The 26,204-nt window shown below is 42.8% G+C and overlaps 1 protein-coding gene across 1 annotated transcript in view; it reads left to right on the forward strand.

Moving 5' to 3' along the window:
- The window catches only part of LOC115095651 (hexokinase-1), a 117,950-nt gene that overhangs the window by 77,883 nt on the left and 13,863 nt on the right, over positions 1–26,204 (forward strand). Inside the window, exons 8-15 of the mRNA XM_029609662.1 lie at positions 4,296–4,451; positions 6,057–6,290; positions 13,304–13,608; positions 14,853–15,001; positions 15,103–15,222; positions 17,324–17,419; positions 23,580–23,679; positions 25,390–25,573. Of these exons, the coding sequence (XP_029465522.1) occupies positions 4,296–4,451; positions 6,057–6,290; positions 13,304–13,608; positions 14,853–15,001; positions 15,103–15,222; positions 17,324–17,419; positions 23,580–23,679; positions 25,390–25,573 (1,344 nt within the window). The remainder of the gene's footprint in view (positions 1–4,295; positions 4,452–6,056; positions 6,291–13,303; positions 13,609–14,852; positions 15,002–15,102; positions 15,223–17,323; positions 17,420–23,579; positions 23,680–25,389; positions 25,574–26,204) is intronic.

Below are 26,204 nucleotides of genomic sequence, written 5' to 3' on the forward strand. Positions count from 1 at the left end.
AAATTTTTCAAACTGGTAAACAAATTTCTGGGAACTTTTTGTTTCCTCCACAACCTTTGGTGAAACAAGTAGATTTTAACAAGCTGAACACAAATATGCATTTATTATGTCTATATCACGTACCGTTTGCCAGAAAAGTGCGATATACATTAAGCATTGTTACGTGTCTGTAGCAGCATAAGCTATAATGACAATGTTGGCACAGAAAACAAAACTAAAAATGTTTTGCTGCAGATTTTCGTTTGCAATCACTGTCCGACGCTTCGCAGATGAGAGTCCAACAATAGTCACCCAGCATGGAGGGGGTTCTACTTGCCTTGATACTGTTTCTCCATTTTGACAATGTCTTGATGAAACCTTTTACCCTGTTCGTCACTCACAGCGCCAAGGTTATCTGGGAAGAAGTCCAAGTGGGAGTGAACAAAATGTATCTTCAATGACATGTTGCACTTCATCATTTTGTATGACTGAAGCAGATTTTCAATCTGTTCGACATAGTCTGCTGCCTTATAGTTGCCTAGAAAGTTACAAACGACATTCTTGAAGGCTGTCCACGCAACACGTTCTGTACCTTGCAGAAGACCATCAACGTGGCTGTCCTTCATCACAGCTCGGATTGTGGGCCAACGAAAACACCTTCTTTTATCTTGGTGTCACTTCTGCGTGGAAACATTTGCCGCAGATAATCAAAGGTTTTACTTTGCTTGTTCATTGCCTTAACGAAGTTTTACATCAGCCCAAGTTTGATGTGCAAAGGTGGAAGAAATATCTTATTTGGATCCACCAATGAGTCGTGCGCAACATTCTTCTGCCCTGGAACCAACTTCTTGCAAAGAAGCCAGACTTTTCTGACATAATGAGAATCTCTTCCTCGACTGTCCCACTCACAAAGGAAGCAACAATACTTGGTGTAACCAAGCTGCAGACCTAGTAGAACTGCAACTACCTTGAGATCACCACACAAATTGCAGTTGTACCTCGAATACTCAATGTGGTTCAGCAGTAACTGCATGTTCTCATACGTTTCTTTATATGAACGGCATGTCCGACAGGTATTGATGGGAAGATATTGCGGTTGTGCAGCAAAACAGCCTTCAAACTTAAGACTGATGAATCAATAAACAATCACCATTCTGTTGGGTCGTGGTCACATCCGAGAGCACAAAACAATCCACTGATGTCACAGCAAAAAGTCTCTGTCTACTTGGTTGAAATATTTTGTCAAATCTTCATGATGGCTGCAAAATACTCCGCCTGACTCTTCGATAAAGCCAAATCTCTGACCAGATCATTCAGCTCTGACTGAGATATTAAATGAGCATCACTGGATGTTGTTGGCACAAAGTCAGGATCAGCGGCAGCTTCCATCTGCAACGGTTTGCCATCATCGCCTACCTCCTCATCCTCGTCATCAAGTGTCCACACCTCTGGCGGTTTTGGAGCAGGAAGACTGTCGTTATGCGGCACTGGTCTCATTGCTGATGCAAGGTCAGGGTACTCAATAAACTTCCTGTTCTTTGAGTATCCTGACACATTCGTCATGCAGAAGTAACAGTGAGTTATATGATCTTTCTGTTCCCTCCATATCATTGGGATGGCAAATGGCATGGATTGTCGCACACCTTTCAGCCAAGCTCGCAGACTACTGGCGCAAGATACGCAACATATATGAGGAGACCATGCTCTGTCCTGGTCACCACTTTTGCACCTGAAGTATAACTCATATGCCTTCTTAATGAGTACAGTCATACTCCTTTTCTGTACTTTCAGAGAAAACTCACCACAAATGTAACAAAACGTGTCACAGCTATTATGACATTGACGCGACATTTCATAAAGTATATGAAATTAAATCCACAAGCTTTAAACTCAACAGTTTTAGCGATACGATTCGCTCATTCACACAGATGTTGCATAGGAGACTACTCATTGCTGCTGCTTATATAAGGCTGCGTCATCATGGATACAAGTTGGAATCTTGCAGCCAAGCTGGGGCTTGCCCGAGCAAGTTCTGGCATGATCAGGCAGAGTTTCTTGTTGTATTTTTTAAAAAGTTAGTCTCTGTTACATGTTACGTTGCTTATGGCTGTCAAAAATACCACATGAATTTTAAAAATCATAAAAACTACTGTCCAGCAAGAAAATATATGTACGTGAGATTATGTTTTAAAATTTCACAATTATTGTAACACAAAATTGGCCGTTTCTCAAAAACCTTACTTGATGTACAAATTTCGAAGTAATATCTGTGATCAGCATCAAAAAATCTATTTGGAACACCAAAAAGCCTGAAGGAAACAAAAACTTTGTTTACCAGTGAAATTAGTGGGTACACGGGCACCTCAGCACAGCATAGGCATACACAGTTATGCCTGCTTGGAAACAGGTGTAAATGTGTATGCGTACATTTATGCACATACTCTTAAAAACATCTAATGCATGTGTATAAATAGTTTCCCTGCCTCCTTGGAATTTCTTTTGTAAGTTGGCATAAAAGTATGCACAAAATCGCTTCTGTGTGTGTATTTTATATATGCAACTCCCTGGGGTAATTTTCAAAAAGCCCATTTATGCACATAAATGGCATTTAACATGCATATATGCTTTTGAAATTACCCCCATAAAGTACAACTTTATGTGCATGACACCAAATTTACATGTGTAAAGTAACAAAACATTTACATGTGTAAAGTAGCAAAATGATTGGAAACAAAACAAAATAGTGACAAAAAAAAAGAATGAAATAACCTGAAGAAAATTTGCCCTTGGACACCCCTATGGAATATGTCACCCATTTAAGCTTGTATTAATTGCAAGCATTTTCATTTGCCTCATGGTGTACCCACAATTAAATTTTAGCATGAATCAATCACCTGAGTTTTTTTATTTTCAGGGAGAGAAAATGGAGATTGAGGTTGCCAGTCACTGAGAGAAATTCCCTCCATATAAGAGATTTGCACTGGACTTCTTGTCTGAATGTGGCCAGATAGAAAAGAAGCATGTTTCTTTAATTTTGGCTAAGATAATAATCACATAACCAAAACCCTCATAGAAACTTTAAATAGACGCGTCTATCGATGAAATTTGACCATCATAATAGGCATCCTCATATGGTATTTTTCACCTTATTACTCTGCCTTATCTTATCTGGGGATAAAGAAATATCTACAGTACCTGAATGTAAACCGGTATGATATCTCAATTGAGATCAAATGTCGGTATATAAAAATAATAAATAAATAAATAAATAAATAATCATCGGTCATTGATGAAGAAAATATCTTTTTTTTATATTTTTTCAAATGCTTTTATAACCAAATTTCAGTTCCCAGTGTGATCAAACATTTAAAACTTAGCTGAAGATAGGACGCCGTTAGTTCTCTTTCACTTTAAATGATGCCAAAATTGCCCGACATGGGTCCATGTTTCAAACGGGATTCATTCTTTGTCAAGGGCGTTTATAAGCGTTGTTGGCGTGTTCGATTACCATTTACCATAGCGATATAGTGATTTTCCGGGGAATTCCGGGCAGTTTTGGCATCATTTAAAGTGAAAGAGAACTAACGGCATCAGGACCAGGACATCTTAAGCTAAGTTTTAAATGTTTGATCACACTGGGAATTGAATTTTGGTTATAAAAGCATTTGAACAAATATAAGAACATAAGAAATTGCCATGCTGGGTCAGACCAAGGGTCCATCAAGCCCAGCATCCTGTTTCCAACAGAGGCCAAAACCAGGCCACAAGAACCTGGCAATTACCCAAACACTAAGAAGAACCCATGCTACTGATGCAATTAATAGCAGTGGCTATTCCCTAAGTATAATTGATTGATAGCCATTAATGGACTTCTCCTCCAAGAACTTATCCAAACCTTTTTTGAACCCAGCTATACTAACTGCACTAACCACCTCCTCGGGCAACAAATTCCAGAGCTTAATTGTGCGTTGAGTGAGAAAGAATTTTCTCCGATTAGTCTTAAATGTGCTACTTGCTAACTTCATGGAATGCCCCCTAGTCCTTCTATTATTTGAAAGTGTAAATAACCGATCATTGACCAATGATTAAAGATAAGGCAGAGTAATAAGGTGAAAAATACCATACGAGGATGCCTATTATGATGGTCAAATGTCATTGATAGAAGCGTCTATTTAAAGTTTCTATGAGGGTTTTGGTTATGTGATTATTATCTTTGATAAATACTCTTTAATTTTGGCTTCACCTTGTTCACATGTAGGGCTGAGATGTAATTGTGGCTCATCTGTAAACTTGCATTTCTTTCCTCCGTGTGACAGATTTGAGAAGATGGTGAGTGGAATGTACCTGGGGGAACTGGTCCGACTTATTTTGGTAAAGATGGCCAAGGAAGGGCTGCTCTTTGAAGGGCGAATCACTCCGGAGCTGTTAACCAAAGGAAAATTTGACACGAAGCATGTTTCTGCCATAGAAAAGTGAGCTGCTCTTCTGCTCTATTTTTAATCTCATTTTGAACTCCTTCAGCTGATCATTGGTGACTAAAGCGTCCCCCTTCCTTGTGGACTATTTCTTGGGTGGGGGAAGAAAGGATACAAGAAGCAGAGGTCCAGTAATAACATGCATTTTTTCCTTTCCTTTCCTTCTCTCTTCCTTTATTTGAATTTATTACCCACATTCTTGAATAATAAATTCACCCAAGGCAGGGGACCGCTACCAAAGATGTTTTAGTCAGTTTTCTACAAATCTGGTGTGCTTTTAATTTAGATAAAGCTTTAAATGGCTTTTTCAACTGTAGTTGCAGTGAAATGCCGTGGGCCAGATATTCAGAGGTCTCAGCATCTGATTTAAGGCACCTTAATTAGGAGCGTTATTTAGACACCTGTATTCAACCCTTTAAGGAGCCTTAATTAGGGTACATAGGATCCTTAAATTGTTGATTATAGGCACCTAAATGGACTTAAGGCACCAATAATTAAAGCTTCTAAATGTAAATGAGGTATTGACTCTCCTACATTTAGGTGCCCAGTGCTAGAATTCAGTGCTGAATACCTAAATATTTGCCTGCGCCCTGATCCTGCCCCTTTTAAGACACTTAGATTTAAGCACTGAGCCCTGAAAATTTTTTTAGTTCAAAAGTCAAGGTGTCTAATTATTAAAATGAGATCTGCTAGGCCTTTTGACTGTTGGGCTCCATGCTCACACTCTACGGTGTTAAGCACATGCATGTAAGGCCATATTTTCAGAGGCTCAGTTGGATCCGTGTGCCTGATAGAAGAAGTTATGTGGTTGGATTGACTGAATCTGCATAAGTGGATTTTCAGCTGCTCTGAAGTACACGTGTACTTTCGTAACACACATGGGGTCAATTTTTAAAGCCGCACGCGCACTTGGACGCAATGCTAAAACAGCCGGACGATGCAGACTTTGACCGCACACCGTGCGTAGAGTCCTTACTGAGACGTAGTAGTGGCCATCAAAACTAAGTTCTCAAGACCGTGCCGAGGTCTGTGTACCCGACATCATGCTTGTAAGTGATTCCCCAATGAAGGATTCATTTTCGAAACATTGCAGTGTCGGGATTGATGCACAGTCAGCATGAAAATATTTTGATCTTGGCGTTATAACAGTGAACAATGCCTGCTACAAGCGATGGCTTGATAAATTACTAAAGCACAACACGCTCTGGGGATACCAATGATTATAACACATTCAACATCCACAGCTGTGGGGTTGACGTTGTATTAGCCCGCAAGGCATCATCAGCCTTTTGAAGGCATTCATATGAGGTTCCCCCAGATGCTATCACGCAATTTTGTAGTATGGAAGATGACATTGTTTGGTATTTCTTAACCACTTTATAAAGTTCTGTGACTAACATGACGGGCAGTTTATCTCTCAGGCTTCTGTGCTTTATTGAGAAGGATAACATTTGTAACACTGCTATTTGACTTTTCATTTGTCCATATAGCAATATCTCCATTGTCTGATGTAATAGCCCCTCCTTCCCCATGTAGCCGCTGAAGAATTGGCCATGCATTTCACAGATTTGCGCTGAATGGGGAAACCTTTTCGTGTTGCAGGAGCAAAGAAGGTTTGACCAAAGCCAAAGAAATCCTGACCCGCCTTGGCGTAGAGCCCTCACACGAAGACTGCACCGCGGTGCAACATGTGTGCACCATTGTTTCCTTCCGCTCTGCCAACCTTATCGCCGCCACCCTAGGCGCTATCTTGACCCGCCTGCGGGACAACAAGGGGACGCCCCGGCTGCGCACCACCGTTGCTGTGGACGGTTCTCTCTACAAGATGCACCCACAGTAAGTCCGTGGCTTGCTCCAGCATTTGTCCTATTCTCTGCAAAGGTCAGGTATGCACAGCTGACACTTGGCTATGTCTGGCAGTCAAATCAGATAAGCAGAACTAAGCCTAAACCTGTTAATGTATGTTTAATGTGTCAGCTAAATGTCCAGTGATTTACAAAAGCAACTGTTAGAAACCCCTTTGGCTACAGCCTGTTGATGATCAGAGATGAGCTGTTTTCTTGCTTTCTAGTAATTTGCTGTTAACTACATTTTTTTTTTTTTTTTTTTTGCTGAAGTGAGACAAGTTCAGAACAAGCCCTGCACTCTCTCTAAAGCTAGGCTTGCCTTCAGCTCCAGTAAATTAGCATTTTTCCAGAAACAGGAGGCACTTGCCTTCAGAAAGCGATTCTTCAAATTGAAAAGTTGTTTTTACCTTTTGTTTCTTGTGTCTGAGTCATGGTGATTCATATACTGAAGTATTTTCTAATCCCTGTTGTAAAACTACAGTGTATAACTTTAGAAAAACGGCTGGGAGAAAGAAGGGGCAAATGCTGGGACTGAAAAACCAAGTGGATCCTACGGAGACTTGGGGTAGGACTTCCTTCAAAAACACGATTGAGGTTTATGATCCAGGAGCATGGAGCATAGCTAGAAATAACCAGTGCAGCAAAAGCAATGCTGAGAGGCTAAATCATTTCTTAACAAATAGGAGTTAAAAGGAAAACAAATACAATAATACTTAAACTAGTTAAAGCAATACAAGAATGCAAAGAAGAACATATCACACATATGGCTGAGAACAAGAAAACATTTTGAGGTCCATATTCAAAAGCTGTGTAGACAGATAATGTAATAATTGTCCATCTAAATGGCTTACCTCAGCTATATTTAGCCTTTATGTGCCTAAATTCTAGCCGAGTAACTAGTTAAGAAGGGGGCATTCCATGGGCGGGTAAGAGGCATTCCGAGGAGGAGTGGAGTTAGCCGATATTCGGAGTTAGCTGCTTAACGTATGCAGCTAACTCTAGTCGGGCCTTAGGGCTATCCTAAAGTTAGCCGGTTACACATGACCGTCTAACTTTAAGGTAGCCGGATATACTCATTGGCGCAACCACACCGCTGAATATACCCTGCTAGTTAGCCAGATAGCTAATGGACCCATTTATTAGAAACCAAGCAGAAATTAAACAACTAGCGCAGTTACCAATTTACAATTTATAAATACAGCCTGCATAGGTGAGGAAATAAGACAATTGCATCCAGAGCATTGGAGATGCTAAATTATATACAGGAAAAATAGAAATAGAAGCTGTTCTCTCTAAATTAAAACTAACCAAGGCACCTAGACCAAATGGACTAGGTCCAGAATTGTGTAAAATAGTGCACGATTTAGTAGCAGTCCCTCTTGGCAATGCGTTTGAGTGTGCCCGAAGGAGAGGTGATTTTTTTTTTTGTCAGATCAAACTTTAGCTGTAGTAGCAGTGATACTCACAGTCACGGTGAAATCTTATTGCCTAATATCACTATTAAACCGAAAAATTACGAGCCCGATTTTATAGCAGCGTGCATAGTGCTATACAAACAGACTGTGGCCCTAATTATCAAGGCAAATTTACATGCTTAAGTCAGCTTTTAAAATTAGTAGGACCACGCACTTAAAACACCACCCCCCCTTCCCCTCCACATGCACAACATAGGCACACATTCACGCCTGCCAGGGAGCAGATGCAAATGTGTACACTTATATGTAGGCGCCTACTTTCGAAAATGAAAAGTATACACATTCATTCCCTTGGGACTGCCCTCTTTCAAACATGTGGAAACGTATGCAGCAGATCGCTTGGGCACGCACTTGTACATATATAATCTCCGAAGTCATTTTCTAAAAGCTCATTTACACTTGTAAATGCTTTTGAAAATGGCCCCCTAAGATTTTAGCCTTGGCACTTGCAAACAGATTAGATGCTGTTGTACCATATTTAGCCAAGGAGGACCAAACCGAATTTATGAAGGGACGTAATTAAATGGCCAATTTAATGAAAGTTATTCCACAAACACACCAAAATAAGAGAACTGATGCAGCCCTAATAAACGTAGACGCTAAAGAGGCTTCGACGGGATTCCATGGAAGTATTTATTCTGCATCTTGGGGCAATTTGAATTGGAAGAACATTTCCCAGAATTGGTTATAATTATTATACATTAGAGCCAAGAAAGATTCCTTTAAAAAAATGAATAAAGGGACCAAAGCGATGAAAGTAGAAGGCAGCACAAATGATGTCAGAGCAGATTTAAAACATTGATAAGGCAGGCCAAAGGGAGGTGAGAAACAATAACTACTAATTTTCCCAGTATGTCAAAAATAAGAGACCAGAGGGGAAGGCACTCAGCTCTCTGAATGATCAAGGGGTTAGGGAATTATCAAAGACGATAAGGCCAATGCATAAGGCATGGGGGTAACCTGCATGGGGCGGCAGTTACAACCGTAAGCAGCTTGCTGGGCAGACTGGGTGGAGCATTTGGTCTTTCTCTGCCGTCATTACTATGTTTCTGTATTATATAAGCTGAATGATTTCTTTGTGTCATCTTCATCAGGGAAATCCCCAAACCAGAGGCCTTCCTTAGGGGTGAAGACTCTGCTAAAAAAAAAACCATCAGTGTTGAGGGGGAAGAAGTGATAAGCGTGAAAGTTATGTTAAATTCTCACAAATCCCCAGGGCTGGATGGAATCCTCCCCAGTGTTCTGAAAGAACTAAAACCAGAAACTGCAGACTCACTTACACTGATTTGTGATTGGTCACTAACAATAACTGCTGTACCAGAGGACTGGAAGGTGGCCAGCGGGACTCCAGTATCTAAGAAGGGCTCCAGGGGGGGACTAGGAAATTATAGACCTGTAAGCCTGACATCAGAACCAGATAAGATGGAGACAATTATCAAAATTGTTAAATGCTTGGAAAACAATGGTATAAGTAGGAATAGCCAGCCTGAATTTCAGGAAGGCAAATCATGTCTCACAAATCTATTAGAATTCTTTGAAATTGTAATTGGTCAGGTGGATGCTGGTGAATGTAGTGTATTTGAACTTAGGGAGGGGACGTTTTCAAACAGCCTGCATAGGCTCAATCTGCGGGTTCCTTTTTCCTGCAGACTTTAACCAGAATTTTCAAAGCAGATTTTTTGCGCATAAATCAACTTTGAAAATTTGTGAGTGTGCACTGACCCCCAGGTGGCACACACGCAGAAACTTACTCCTGCTCAAGAGTGCTTGCATGTATGAGGATTTAGATGTGTACTTTCAAAAACCGAAAGTGTGCATATAATCCCTTATCCCGTCCCCAACTGCATCTCGTGGCCCTCCCATTTAGTGTATGCATAAAAGAACATGTGAAACGGCATTCTGCGTGTAATTCTATGCACATGCCCACTGGGTTTTCTGCACATTTGAAATAGGGGGCAATGTTCATTCATAGATCAGGAACTGGTTAAAGGGAAGGAGGCAGCGTGGGGGATGGAATGACCAGTTCTCAAACTAGAGGGAGGTTACGAAGAGGAGTGCCCTTAGGGTCAGTACTAGGCCTGGTACTATTCAGTTTGTTTCTAAATGATCTAGAGGACTGAGTGATGAGCGAGGTTGCAAAATTTATAGACGATATCAAATTATGCAGGGTAGTTAAAAACCACACTGATTGTGTAAAAATGGAGGGAGATCTGGAAAGAGTGGGAACTTGGGCATCCAAGTGGCAAATGGGATTTAATAGAGAGAACTGCAGAGTGATGCAAGTTGGGAGAGAAAATGCAAACTACCAGTGCTCGCACGCTGGGAAATTACTATCAAGAGAGGGACCTTGGAATTACTGTGAACTACTCGCCAAAACAATCAGCACTGTGTGAGTCAGAGGCCAAAAAGGCCATCCGCATGTTAGGGATGATTAGGAAAGTTGTTGATGACAAATCTGAAGATAAGATGGGGGTGGAGTATCCAATAATTGTATGTTAGCAGTTTCAGGGTGAATTTTCATAAAACATGGTTTATGCACATAAATGGCTGGTCATAAAATTGTCAGGGGTTTGTGCACAAAAAAGAGGCATTCAGAAGGGTGGAGTTGGAGGTGGAATCTGGATTAGCCTACATATGTTTGATTTAAAAAAATATTCGTGTAGGTTCACGTGACACAAGTTGTGTGATGCAAAACGCAGGTGTAACCACACAGGTGAGTTTCTGTGTGTACTTTCATTTAACTTTCAAAGCAAATGTATGCACATGAATCCGCTTTGAGAATTTGTGTAACTTGCGCCCAAAGCAGAGTTTAAGAAGGATAAGAACATAAGAAATTGCCATGCTGGGTCAGACCAAGGGTCTATCAAGCCCAACATCCTGTTTCCAACAGAGGCCAAACCAGGCCACAAGAACCTGGCAAGTACCCAAACACTAAGAAGATCCCATGCTACTGATGCAATTAATAGCAGTGGCTATTCCCTAACGGGCCGATAAAGTACAGTGCTCTCCGACGGAGTGCACTGTTAACCCGCCATTGGACGCGTGTTTCGCCGCGCTAGCGTTACCCCTTATTCAGTAAGGGGCCGAAAACGCGCGTCCACCCCCCGAACCTAATAGCACCCGCAACATGCAAATGCATGTTGATGGCCCTATTAGGTATTCCCGCGCGATTCAGAAAACAAAATGTGCAGCCAAGCCGCACATTTTGCTTTCAGAAATTAGCGCCTACCCAAAGGTAGGTGCTAATTTCTACGGGCACCGGGAAAGTGCACAGAAAAGCAGTAAAAACTGCTTTTCTGTGCACCCTCCTACTTAATATCATGGCGATATTAAGTCGGAGGTCCCAAAAGTTTCAAAAAGTTAAAAAAAAAAAAATTGGAAGTCGGCCCGTGGCTGTCGGGTCGAAAACCAGACGCTCAATTTTGCTGGCGTCCGGTTTCTGAGCCCGTGACTGTCAGTGGGCTCGAGAACCGACGCCGGCAAAATTGAGCGTCGGCTGTCAAACCCGCTGACAGCCGCTGCTCCGGTCCAAAAGGAGGCGCTAGGGACACGCTAGTGTCCCTAGCGCCTCCTTTTGCCTGTTTTTACTGCCGGGCCTCATTTAAATAGAGAATCGCGTGCACAGGAGAGTGGCCTGTGCGCGCGCCGGGAGAGCGGCGTTCACCCACTCTCCCGCGGACTTTACTGTATCGGCCTGTAAGTAAACTTGATTAATAGCAGTTAATGGACTTCTCCTCCAAGAACTTATCCAAACTTTTTTTGAACCCAACTACACTAACCACATGCTCTGGCAACAAATTCCAGAGCTTAATTGTGCGTTGAGTGAAAAAGAATTTTCTCTGATTAGTCTTAAATGTGCTACTTGCTAACTTCATGGAATGCCCCCTAGTCCTTCTATTATTTGAAAGTGTAAATAACCGATTCACATCTACTCGTTCAAGATCTGGATGCATTCTTAGAAGACAAGGACATAGAAACATGGAAACATAGAAACATGGACCCAATATTCAAAGCATATTAGTGCTATTTAGCCGGATAAGCAGGACTCATGTGGCTAAGTAGTGGCCACTGAATATGTGTCGCCACTGCTTAGCCTTATAAGGCCCTTATACAGCTAAAAATTACATGCATAAAAAGTAGGTGTGTACTGGGTGGGTCAAGGCAGAGCAAGTTAGCTGTATAAGTTATACTACCGATACTCAGATTTAGCCAAATAAATATATGTAGAAGTTTAGATGCTTCATAGAACAGCGCTAAACTTAGCCAGGTAGACTTATCCGTTTAAGTGTGAATATATATGCGCATATTCAGTGACTTTGCCAAGCCACTGAATATACATCGTAACTTAGCCAGATAAGTTCTAACTGGCTAAGTTACTTACCCGGCCAGCTTTGAATATCTACCCCATGATGGCTTATATAGCCTATCTTGATTGCCAACTATTCAGCTTTACAATCCGTACCACTCTCTGAGATCCTCCGTGTTTATGCCATGCTTTCTTGAGCGCAGTTACTGTCCTTGTTTCCACCATCTGCATAAATAGGGGTCTAAGGTGATAAAGACTTTTATATCTACAGGGAGCATGTAGATAAACTCTGGTTTGGGTCTCTTGAGTATTACCATTAACTCTGGAGCAACTGTCTGGGACAGGATGCTGAATTAGATGGACCATTGATCTGAAGCTTGGTCATTCCTATCATCTTTAAAAAAAAAAAAAGGTTCTGAACCAGTAATTGTTGAAATTACTGTAAATTAATAATATTTGAAAATTTGTGTATACATGTTGTACTGCAGATTGTTTAAGTTGTGTATTGCACTGATGCAGACTCAGACTAAAGTTCCTAAAAAAATATTTACCAAAGAAAGGGTAGACAGAACCTGCTGCACTGCCTTGGGCCGCAGTTCTCACTGGCAGGCAGTCATCCCGCTTGTGCTACGCGTACAGGAACATTTTCCAGCAGTCTTCGAATGTTCCGGTAACTTTGAGAGCAGGGTGGTCACTGGTCCTATGCAGAGGAAAGCCACCCCAAAAAATATCTAACCCAACAGGAAAAGAGAAAATAAAATTGTGTTCCAAAGGTCAGATGCAATTTTGCGTTTTGCCAAGAGGATGCCTGCCGCAGCTGGGAGAGTCGCATGGCACGCTGACAGGCTGGCACCTTCCAAGCACTGTAAAGAATGCGCATGTGATGCCATTCCAGTCACTGCTCTGTTGCCACATATGAAACTCACTGTGGATTACTTGGGATCAATTATAATGTTGGCTTTGAAAGTCACTTTTCCTTGTTGTTTGTGTGAAGCTGCTCCCTTAGTAGTCGTTCACACTAAGCAGCTCAAAAGAACTGGGTTGGTTTGTTGTTTTTTTTTTTGGTGACACAAAGGTAATGGGGTGATAAAACGAATGAAAAAAAAAAAAATCACAAGCGTGGGAGTTAATACTTTCAAATTCCGTTTGTGTTACTTTTGAATCGCTTTATTCAGCCAAGCACGGTTTTCATAGGAACTGTTTTGATGCTGTCCCCCACAGGTACGCCAGGCGTTTGCACAAGACAGTGAGGCGTCTCGTTCCCGACTCTGATGTGAGGTTCCTCTTGTCTGAGAGCGGCAGCGGGAAGGGGGCTGCCATGGTAACGGCAGTGGCCTACAGGCTGGCTGAACAGCACAGGCAGATAGACGAGACCCTGGAGGAGTTCCAGCTCTCTCAGGAACAGCTGCTGGAGGTGAAAAAAAGAATGAGGATGGAAATAGAAGCCGGGCTGAGGAAGAAAACCCACCAAAGTGCAAAAGTTAAAATGCTGCCAACTTTTGTGCTCAGCACGCCAGATGGATCAGGTAACATGCCCAGAACGATCTTTCTCAGGACACATTCGGAGCCAGCAGAGGGAGACCTCTGGGCTGTTCTTCAGACTCTGGTGCTTAGGAAAGCAAATCTTTCCATCCAAAGGAGACAGAGAGCAGGAAGGTTGTGAACCTCTGTTTTGAGTGACGCATGTGTTGAATATGTAAGTATAGTCATAGTAGGCCCTGGAGCCAGAAAAGCAGACACAGGCCTCTCAGCTAACTCCATTCCATCAGGTTCACTTTGAGTCAGGTTCACTTTGAGCCTGTCCTGGCCTTTTCAGCTCCAGACTCAAAATAATGTGGGATCTCTGTTCTTCTATTTTGTATTGACAAATCCAGTACCACAAATCCAAGATTACTGATAGAATGAAAGTTTAAAATTGGGATTGGGTCAGCGTGTCCCTGCTGGAGTGGAGTGAGTTGAGAGATGTGCTGTGGCATGTGGCAAATCCAAATTTATAACATCTTAGACCATCTGGCAGCATCCTAGAGGACCTGTTCTCCCACCCCCAAGATTACTATGACTCCTGTCTTTTCATGCTTTCTCATAGCTTTTAAGATATATATAGAGCAGCAGGGCTCTGGACACAATATTTAGTCCATTTTCAGCACATTCTTTAAGATCCTGATTTATTTTTTGTTTCTGTTTTATTAAACTCCTGAGGATAATCAGATGTGTTAAGTTTCCAAAAGCCCTTAGCCGTATTGACTCCTATAGATCTGAAGATCTTAAGGTGTTGCTGAGCTCACCATCAGAGGACGTTTCTAGGACAGTGGGTGTGAGCTTGGTAAAAAGCACACTCCCTTTTACTTCAGACACATACAAACTCATAAAGAATGTTATATCTTCCGAGAAAGTAGAAGGGAGAATTAAGAATAACCTCAACATTGGAAGGGAAGAGAGTCAGGAGATTTGATACACAAAGACTGCGTGGGCTCTGCTTTCTAGAGATGTGAATCGGAACTGAAATCCGAACCGATTCTGGTTCCGATTCACATCTATAGAGATGTGAATCGGAACTGAAATCCAAACCGATTCTGGTTCCGATTCACATCTCTACCCCCACAGTAAACTCACTTCTGTTTTCTCTGTGTCTCCAAGAAGCATGTCAAGTTATCTCAGCCTTCCCAACTGCAAATGTGGAGAGGGGATTTAAAGAGAAAATCAAGCCATTTCATTTTAGTTATTATGAAGTTTTCTCTCCCTAAAACACAGAAATAACCTCTCGTTACAGAAAATGGAGACTTTCTGGCACTGGACCTTGGGGGAACAAACTTTAGAGTTTTGCTGGTCAAGATTCGCAGTGGGAAAAGAAGAACTGTTGAAATGCACAATAAAATCTATGCTATCCCCGAGGATGTTATGCAAGGGACAGGGGAGGAGGTGAATTCTCCGTTTTCTTTTTGTGCGCGTTACAGCTAAGAAGTCATGTTCTGGGTTTGCTCGTGCACTCATTGTGATAACCTCTTGTCCTTCTCCCTCAGCTTTTTGATCACATCGTTCACTGCATCTCTGATTTCCTAGATTACATGGGAATAAAAGGCGCTCGACTACCCCTTGGCTTCACCTTTTCCTTCCCTTGCAGCCAGACGAGTTTAGATGCTGTAAGTCACCCGATGTTGTTTATTGTGTTGAGATTTTCTTTCCTGTTGTGTGTGTCTTGCAGCACCTTTAATTTATCACAACAAAACTTGCTTTCCTCTTCCAGAGAAGGACTTGTTCTCGTGGATGGTGCATGACCTTGATCTTCCTGTCAGTCTTCTTACACTGTTGTAAATGTCTTTCTATAGGTGATAGCAGTAGATTGGGTTTTCTAGTCTCATTGCACTTTAAAACGTTTTCCTAACACAAGGGAACCTCTCCTGCCTCATCTTGCTTTCTTCCCTGCTCGTATAAAAGGGGCAGACTTAAGAAAGTTTCTCTTCAGTGCAAACATTGCTCCAGCGCACCTTTTCCCATTGAAATCCCTGGAGAGGGACCATATAACTGAAACCCTAGCAGAGTTACATTGGCTACCAATTGAGCACAGAATTAAATACAAAACCCTATGTATCATTCACAAACTAATTTATGATGAGAAATCAGACTGGTTGAACACAGCATTACGGGTACACACTCCACACAGGAACCTCCGCTCAGCAAATAAAGCACTCCTAACCATTCCATCAGTTAAAACAGCAAGACTGACACAAGTGAGAGAAAGAGCCCTATCACTAGCAGGACCCATAATCTGGAACACAATGCCTCCAGAGATCAGGCTACAAAGTGATCTCAAGACATTCAAGAAAAACATAAAAACATGGCTTTTTAAACAAGCATTTTACAAAGAGACTGGAGAATAGAGAGAAATATTTCAGGAAAAGACAGAAAGGCACCGACATACAGTCCTTAGGACTATACAGTAGATTAGTCTATGAACTCTACACCACAATAAAACATAACTATAATACTATGTGTGATAAAACTACCGGTGTAAGTACCTTGGTACAATTGGTCATGAACTACTTTGCTAAATGACTATGTCTAATGATATATTGTAACCGAACCTTTGATGGCACCTGTTAGAATGTACTATAGTACACTTTTACCTACATTAAATATGTGCCTATATGTAAACCGTTGCAACGGTATTTAACTTAGCAACGGTATAGAAAAGTTTTTAAATAAAATAAATAAGATACTTTCATCGATAAATTTGCAGCAGGGTTGGCAGTGGAACAGAAGCCTAATATATCTGCCCCATAATATGAAACTGAGAGGTATGAGTCTGAATCATGAAGCTTTTTCCCCATGGACACAGAATGGGGGAAAAGCCTTAACAAACTGGGCCCATAGAGAACTTGAAGGTGACTCTCTGTCTGCTAACGCAGGAGGAGATGGAGGTTTCCGTGAAGGACAGTTTATCTGGCAGCTTCTAACACAATTCAAGTGAAAAGATGTTCAGAGCTGGACCCACAAGCTGGTTCCTCACATGAAAGTCCTTCCTAATCTGCTCTGAGCACAGTCTCTGAAGGGAGCTGGATCTTCCACTGCTATCTTCCAAGGGAAAATCTTTTCCAGCTAGGACCCTGCCTAGTTTGCTGCTGTTTAGAAATAATGCAGAATTTGCATGATCAAAGATCTTTTAAGGGCTTGATTTGGAGTAAGTATAAGTATTCAGCTGCAGCCGAAGATGGCAGCACCTAGTGTAACACTGATGGTGCAGGGAAAACAGAGAAGACCGTTGTCGGACATCATGCAGCATGGGGCATTCTGAGGTTGGGGGGTTGGAGACGTAGCTAAATGTTTGCTTTTATACACTGTACTTTTAAGAATGGCACAGTTCATTATATTTTTCTCATGTTCTGAAGGAAAAGAAGACTTACGAGATCTCTGCGTGTGTGTCCCCCTAATAACTTTTTTTTGTTTGGTGTCCTGTCCTCGGCACATTTTCAGGACACGTTGGGAAGTGGGGGGGACACGAGGATTCTGACAGGTGTGGGTTTTGTTTTTAATTGACGCATATGCCTGGTGCGTGACCCAGGAAGTAGGCTCTGTCAGTCCTGGCTGGAGTTTCTAGTTTTGGGTGGCATTCTGTATTTAGCGGTGCACAGCAGCGTGTTATAATATGCAGTTCCACACACATTGAGGGACTTGTATTACGGAGGATAGCACTGGATGATGCGCTTCAAAGCCTCATGCTGGATGTGGTGATCTTTTTCTTAGGGTATACTTCTCACCTGGACCAAAGGCTTCAAAGCCACAGACTGTGAAGGAGAAGATGTCGTTCAATTACTGAGGGAAGGAATTAAGCGAAGAGAGGTAACCTGTGGCAGCTTGTGTACGATGATAATGATTCTGTGTCGTTTCTACCCAGCCAACCTCCACAACTGTCCCCATTTTAGTCTGTTTTTAAAAAATCTGTATTGACCTTCTCAAAATAGGATTTACATCACGTTCGTAATATTTTTTTTAAATTAAAACCAAACAGGTCAATATTCAGCCGGGCGAGAAGCAGATAAGTTAGCCGGATAAACTTACACGGGCTTGGAGCTAAGGGTCTCTCCAGGTCCCCACTATAAACCAACATTATTTCTTAGAAGTAGAGGGTGCGGGGGTGGTGTGGGAATAGGGTAGCCCCCCCCCCCCCCCAGACCATGAAGGTCCTTTTTTTCTAGTAGGGGAGGGAAGGTGAGGGCTGATGGGGGGGTTATGCTTTTTCAGGGACTTTTCTTTTTTATTTTTGGGGGCCTGAGCTGTCTCAAAAGACACTGAGGGGCATTTACTAGGCCTTGTGGGAGTGAGTTTGGCCCTTCACATTTTACCTTGGAAATATCAGGGACTGCTAGCATCCCGATGTTCCCATGGTAAAATAACACCTCCTTAGGGCTGATTTTTTTCTAAGTCAGCCATGTTATTTTATTTGCATAGAATCAGGTATGCATGAGCTGCTTTGCATGGATTTGCAAATTTCATCTATGTAAATGCCATGCAAAGCAGCTCATTGTAATAGGGGTGGGTTTCAGGCCAAAAAATTGCACGATGATATCACCACGTTATGGGTATGTAACCAGTATACAGCATTTAGCACGTGTTAAATGCTGTTTAACGTGTGTTGTTGCCATATCGCAGCTTTGAGAATCTAGGCCTTAGTAAGATAACTCCGTTCCAGAATACCTCTGATTTTTCCCACTAAATTTTAGCTGACTAAGTAATTAGCCAGATAACGCAGAATTTTTAAATCCCATTGTGTGTCCAACTGTATCCAAAACTTAGCCAGACAAATGAGCTGAATTTTTTGACCTGTGGACGTAGCTTTCACCTAACATAGAGTTGAATGTTGTTTTTCAATGATGACTCTCCCCAGCTTCCCACAAAACTAAAATGGGGATTTTGTCCATTCAGAATACACATTGTCTAGAAAGCATCTTGTTATAAGTAAAAACCTGAAGCTGGCATGCTTTGTGTACTCTCAGTAACTGACATGGTCTTATTTGCCTACTTCACTAGTTAAAAGATATCTCTTTTCCGCTCCACCGCCATTACTGTTCAGTGCAAATGGGTTGCTAGATTCAAGCTGGGTCCTCTTTGCTCTTGATGTCCTCAGACAGCCCTGTTGATCATTCTCTGGTGAGGACTGGAACAAGGAGCACACAGCATGAGTATCGCTGCTCTGTTAAGACCAAAGGACCTGACTCACTAAGGCTGTACTCCTGTACTGTGTCTGTGCTTAATCAGGTCCTAGGTGTGCTTGATCTGAAACTTCCAGTTTGATTTTCATTATGCAATTCATGCTGAACATTATGAGGTTGATTTTCATGCGGCCTGTTAAAAAGTTTGCAGGTGCAAAATATACGTGGACTTTAAGCTGAATTTTCAAAGCAGACTTATGCGCATAAATCCACTATGAAATCCACTGGGTGAGTGCAGAGCCCCAGTGCGGCATACGCTCGTTAGCAGGTGTAAATGTGTGTGAATCGATTTACACGCATATTTTCAAAAATTGAAAGTTTGTGCCTAAGTGGTTTCCCCGTCCCAACTCCACCCCTTAGAACGCCTCTTCCTAGGACACACAAAATCGCATACTTTTACACACATAATCCCTCTCCCATCAGACAATTTTCAAAAATCCATTTACAGGCAGAAAACCACATTTTTATAGCATGTAAATCGTTTTGAAAATCAGGCCACATGTATGCACATGTCCCCTGGTTTCTTTTTATCAAAGTAGCCTAGAGTAGTACAGCAGTGTTTTGATGTTTTATTACGCACAAGCTCCCATTAGCTCCTGTCATGCAGGGTTAGATCCTGCAGACAGTCACTGAGACCTCCATTAGGATCAGGATGGGCTCAGCCCCGTGGCTCTGCTCTGCTGCAACACAGGAGACCTGGGCTTGCACTTCTTGTCCAGCGAGATGTGAGCACATGGAGGAAAAGCATCTACCATCCCACTGGCAACCTCTGCTGGCACAGGGCAGCACAGATGGATTCATCCTCAAAAGGAGGTACCCTAACCACTCAGCAAGCAAGAGGTGTAAGAGTTTTCTTACAGATACAGATTATCTGATTTATTTAAATCAGATAGCAAGCGTCTCAAGTTCACGTAGAGGGAGCAGAATGTCTACATCTTTTAGAGGTAGATAATAAGAAGTTTAATATTGCAAATAAAATATAGAATGGTTTTTATATGGTAGACATTATTTTAAGTTTGTGGTTTAACAGAGTAAATCACTCTTGTTACAAAGGTTATGGAAACCCCTGCATCTAACGAAAAGTTAACATGCACATCTCAAATGCATTGCCAGTAAATTACCCAGCTTAAAGTAGTAATTTAGCCAGTTAATTTTATGCTGATTGGGAGTCCATGAAGATGTCATGGCTGTCTCACTATCCACTGCAGCCGAGTCGTCCTGGAGAATTGTTGTCCTATTTTAGCATGAAGGGCAGCCAGCTGTACCTCCGGCAGCCAAACGACAGGTTAACGCCATCATCTCAGGGCAGCAGACCCGGAGTTTACAGAAATCTCTGTAAGTTATGCAGGTAGAGGACAGGAGTGCAGATTAACTTGATTTGCAAGGGCTTAGACAAGGATGAGATTGGCAAGTACTCCAAAATTAATGGAGCAGGGCTGAGTTGAGCGGGGAGTCCAGTTGAAAAGTCTCGTGTGCAGAGTTCATGGGTGTGAAGTTTGCATGAATGGCAGCGATTGGCAGTAGCCCCGAATCTGTAAGTCCAAAGTCTTTTCTTTCATTGGGACTTCATACATATGCATAGGATCCAAACGTTGATATTGATTGGATGTTACAACAGTAAATGGGGCATAGGATTGGTGGGCTTCCGATATGACTTCTTTGTAGTTGGTACATATATGTATATTCTCACGGAGATGATGGCGTCAGCTGGAAGACATCTGGTGAATAATGCTGGACCTCATGACTAGATACAGAGTTTGTCAAGGGCACAGTCTAAGCAAGTCTGTGTCTGGTAGGACCAGCAAAATTGTAAGATGAGGACAGATTGCTCAATATAAGGAGCTAGCAGCTTTTCCTCCTCAATATAGTTCTCACAGGCATTCACATTATAACTGCAAGCACCATCACGTGGCTTGACTTCCATCTTGTGTTGCTCAGGCCTGCAAAGTTTGGTTCATTTGCACACTCCTTTTAGGGTGACTGGCTTATCCCTCCAGAGGAATCCCATGTCTCTTAGGAAATTGGTCTAGAGGGGTGGTAAAAAAAAACCAAGGGAAAAATCATAAAAAAGGAGTCATGTAGAACACTGGAAGATGGTTGGACAGGATCAACCTCAGATGATCTATCAATCTTACCAAGCATGCAATTGTGTGTTACACTGTAAGTAGAGTGGAGGAGTAGCCTAGTGGTTAGAGCAGTTGGCTGCAAAACAGGGAAACCAGGATTTAAATCCCACTGCTGCGCCTTGTAACCTTGGGCAAGTGACTTTACCCTCCATTGCCTCAGGTACAAAACTTAGATTGTAAGCCCTGTGGGGATAGGAAAATGCTTACAGTATCTGAATGTAAACTGATGTGATATCTCAGATCAAACATCAATACCTATAAACGAAGCTTGACCGACGTGCCGCAAATGCGCAGTAGAGACCAGCTCTACCGCGCATGTGCGGGCGAGCACGTCGGTCTGACGCTAAGAAAAAAAATGGCGGCGTCCAGTGGCAGCAGCGGGCGGCGGCGGCGGCGGTAGCGAGCGGCGGCGACGGCGGTAGCGACGGCGGCGGCGGTAGCAGGCGGCGGTAGCGGCCAGTACCGAGGGAGGGAGAAGAGAGAGAGAGGGAGGGACGGACTGAGTGGGAGGGAGGGACGGAGAGAAAGAGTGAGAGGGAGGGACTGAGTGGGAGGGAGGGATTGAGTGAGGGGGAGGGACTGGGAGGGGGAGGGAGTGGGACTGAGTGAGAGGGAGAGGGGGGACTGAGTGAGAGGGAGTGAGTGGGACTGAGGGAGTGAGTGGGACTGAGGGAGAGTGAGTGGGACTGAGTGAGTGGGAGGGAGTGACTGAGTGGGAGGGAGGGACTGAGTGAGGGGGAGGGACTGAGTGGGGGGGAGGGACTGAGTGGGAGGGAGGGATTGAGTGAGGGGGAGGGACTGGGGGGAGGGAGGGATTGAGTGAGGGGGAGGGACTGAGTGAGAGGGAGGGACTGAGTGGGAGGGAGGGATTGAGTGAGGGGGGAGGGACTGGGGGGAGGGACTGAGTGAGAGGGAGGGGGAACTGAGTGAGAGGGAGGGAGTGGGACTGAGGGAGAGAGAGGGAGGGGGAGAGAGAGGGAGGGAGTGGGACAGTGAGTGAGAGGGAGGGAGAGAGGGGGGAGTGAGTGAGACTGAGTGGGAGGGAGGGACTGAGTGAGAGGAGAGGGAGGGTGGGGAGGAGTGGGTGAGGGAGGGGGTGGTGAAGAGTGAGGGGAGAGAGAATGAGGGGGAGGTGAGAGACAGAGGGATGTAGCCCGTTTTAACGGGCTTAACGGCTTGTTTGGTATATAAATAAAATAAATGTATTGTACGGATTTATTTAGCTCTCTATCTCTCCAGTCAGACCTGAGTTTCCAGTTTCTTTGCAAAGGGTTTCTGAAATCCCAGGATGTAGTCTACTTAAAAATAATCCATTTTTGTGATTAGACCTAGTTTCAGTCTGATCAATCTGTAATCAGTATTCACACATTCATAGGATTTCATTTCACTTCATTTCTTTAATTGGTCTTAATAACTCACTTTTGAACATGTTATCCAAGCAATGGTACAATTCCAAAGAGGAGGAATAGCCTACTGGTTAGAGCAGTGGATTACAAACCAGGAGACCAGTGTTTGAGTTCCACTGCTGCTCCTTGTAACCTTGGGCAAGTAACTTTACCCTCCATTGCCTCAGGTACTAACTTAGGCTATGATTCATCATTTAACTATAAAAATAGCACGATTAAAAAAAAAAGGAGCATGGTACCAAATCATATAGGTATTTTTTCTTGCAATTGGTGGTTTGGGCTGCGAGAGAGAGAGAGAGAGAGAGAGAGAGAGAGAGAGAGAGAGAGAGAGAGGCACTCTGTAGAGGCTGACAAAAAAAGATCAATATTTATACCATTGTAAGAGGGGCCACTAGTAACTCGGGGTGAGGTTTGTGCGGTGGAGTGGGTTCTGGGGGGCAGTTTTACATGCACAGTCATACGTATAAACAGAACAGTTACCATCTGTGGAGATTTAATGTGATTTGGAGGGATGAAAGGTAAAAGAAGTGTAGATTTGTACACTTTACTCTCTACCTACCTTGATTGCAGCTAGGTAGAGAGAGCATCAAGCTAGGTCGAAAGAACATGGTACAAATCTATTCTTCTGTTCGTACGTATGACTGTGTATGTAAAATTAACCCCCCCCCCAGAACCCACCCCACCCCACAAACCTCACCCCAAGTTTATAATGCCCCCTCTTACAGTGGTATAAAACGTTCAAATACAAGTGAGCTCCATAGAGGCAGGCTCTCTCTCTCTCTTTCTCTCCCCACCCCCTGCCTACCCTACTAAGATGCGGTATTTATCGCATGCGATATGCCATTATCATGGGCGATAGGGCCCTAACGCATTGTGATGAATGACCCTCATAGATTGTGAGCCTTCTGGGGACAGAGAAATACCTACAGTACCTGAATGTAATCTGCTTTGAAGTGCCTGAAAAGTGGAATATAAATCAAATAAAAAATCTTAGAAATAAAATACAGAAATCTTTAGCAGTAACAGCAGAGAGCATTGTTTCTTGAACTATGAGATACAATACAGTTTGTTTTGATAATGCATTTCATGTGTTTCTAGCATTGTACTTGCAGCTAAATATGACATATTAGCTAATTCTGCTGTTACAGGATTTCCTGTATATTAGATATTTCAAATGAGATTGAAAGGCACATTTTGCAAGACAAATGGTCATTTCTACTGCTGATAACCTAAAAGCTTTGGCTTATTTGATTCCTAGGAGTTTGAGTTAGATGTTGTGGCAGTGGTAAATGACACAGTCGGGACTATGATGACTTGTGCGTATGAAGATCCAAACTGTGAAATTGGTCTCATTGTGGGTATGTACCTCAAACATTTTGAGAGCTTTTCCTGCAGGCATGAGCTAATGAAAAATACTTTTTTTCTCACATAATTGAGATGGTTCATATCTTGTTCAGATGGCAGCTCTAGCACAGTGTGAAATGTTCAGTGTAATGGATACTCTTGAATAACAATTTACTCAGTTTATACCAGTAATTTGGGCATGGGGAAATGTTGACACATTTGTATTAGTTTAATATTTAATGGAAGTTACTGCTCATGTTGCAGTAAGACTAGTTTGTGATGTAAGCTTTTCATTCCAGAGATGATGGGTTACTAGGTATTGGGCGCGTTTTGAAAATTTACTAGGGCTGAATGCCTAAATTTAGGCTCCTAGTTTCATTAAGCTCCTAAGATTAGGGCCCTAAAAAGTGGGTGATTATGGAACGGAGTTAGGGCGGGGAAACAAAATTAGGGGTTTAGCACTGATTTTCAGAACTAGGCAACTAATTGGGGAGCATAAATCTGGGAAAATAAATAGCAGGCCTAAATTTAGGTTCCTAACTTTTAGGTTCATAAATTTATGTGAATTTTCAGCTGAAAAAATAGACACCTAAATTCAGCTGAAAAATAAGTGCCTAACTAATTTTTAGAGACCTAAATTTAGGAGCTCAGCTTTTTTGGAATATCTGCCTTATCGTGTCTAGACTTGCATGAACAAAGAATATTAAAGAAAGCATGTCATGGTGCTAAAACAATAGAGGTAGATTTTAAAAAGGAGTGTGCGGCGTACATGTGCGCGCGCTACCCGGCGCGCACACATGTACACCTGATTTTATAACATGCGCACCCAGGCGCTCGCATGTTATAAAATCCGGGGTCGCGCTGCCTTCCCCCATTCCCTCCCAGGAGTGGCCTCGGAGGGAACTTCCCTACCCCCCCCCCCCCCACCTTCCCTTCCCCTATCTCCCCCGCCCTTTCCTCCCTACCTTTTTGGTCTTCTGTCTTTTGTCACAAAACTTACTTCAGCCCTGGGGCTGAAGTAAGTTGCGTGCGCCGGCCGATTGCCGGTGCGCGATCCCAGGCACAGTGGCAAATGGCCGCTGTGCCCGGAGCCTCTGACCCTGCCCCACCCACGCTCCGCCCCTTCCCGCCCCTTTAATAAAGCCCTGGGACTCACACGCATCCCGGGGCTTTACACGCGTCGCCGGGCCTTTTGAAAATAGGCCCGGCGCGCGCAAGCCCGGTCACGCCCCTAAATCCTCTGGATTTATGCGCGTAACCTTTTTAAAATCCAGCCCATAATGAATAAAAGCCTGGCAATGAATGTCTATTAAGCGCTGCTATTTTAAACTGAAGCGAGTTCACTTCAGCAGGATATATTCATTTTATATTTGTCTGTCCTTTAATGCATTTACAGTTTCAGCCTTAGTGATAAAAAGGGTTATGAATTCAAATAAGCTTGGGATAAACAAAGAAGAGCCTTAGCAGTGGTGGAAGCACAGCTAAAGTTGAAAACATTACAGTAAGCAGGGAAAGTGGAGTCGTCCAGAGGAGCCTTGCATTTGTATCTGCCGTCATGGTCTGTGTTTTGGAATACAGAAATTTTGCATAACTACTCTACAACAGTATTTGTGATATCCTAAATTTGAATAAAGTGGATGCATTTTGACGCTGCAACTAAAAAAGGAAGATATAAACTATTCTGCCGCTTTATACCATTGAAAGTATCCATTCCTTCGCAACAGGAACTGGCAGCAATGCGTGCTACATGGAGGAGATGAAGAATATTGAGATGGTAGAGGGAGACAAAGGGAGAATGTGCGTGAACATGGAATGGGGCGCGTTTGGGGACAATGGATGCCTGGATGACATTAGGACAATTTATGACAAGGCAGTAGATGAGTTGTCATTAAATTCTGGGAAGCAAAGGTAAGTAACCTTGAATTTTGAAATAATAATAAAAAGAGAGATACATAATGGAAAATTTTCAGTTACCCATGGGAAAAGACCCTTTGAAAGTTTTCCCGCCCTCCTCTCTGTGAGGAAAAGGGGTGGGACTCGGGTGACACTGGGTAATCCCAGCAAAGTGTGTGCGGGGTGGTTATTTTGTACCTGCCGGGGAGGAGTTTGCACTTTTGTACCTGCACTGGAGAAAGGCTTTTCAAAGGTAAAGTCTGTGGAAGTTTCTTTCGAAAATTAGCTTGCAGGCCCATGTGAGCTTGCAAAATCCCCAGGAGGTCTGAAAATTGTCTTCAGTATGACAATTTACTGAATTCTTAGTGGACTGGAAGGATGATTGTAGCTGAGGGATGTTAGCAGATAAGTACAGGATGTGTTGACCTGCTATACAGTTAGCTTTAAGGCACTGCTAGAACACAAGAACTTGGAGTCCAGTTGTTTTTTTCCTTTTGTTTTTTGACTTGTCAGTTTCTCCTGCTGTTTTTGGGCTTCTAGCTGAATTGGAACCAGCACCATGTGCTTTCATTCACATCTACCCAGAGAATTTTTCCCTCATTCTATATCTCCTCCCAGCTCGCTATATAGCCCAGTCATTTCAGCG

The sequence above is a fragment of the Rhinatrema bivittatum genome, chromosome 7, assembly GCF_901001135.1.
Source record: "Rhinatrema bivittatum chromosome 7, aRhiBiv1.1, whole genome shotgun sequence".
Taxonomy (NCBI): Eukaryota; Metazoa; Chordata; class Amphibia; order Gymnophiona; family Rhinatrematidae; genus Rhinatrema; species Rhinatrema bivittatum.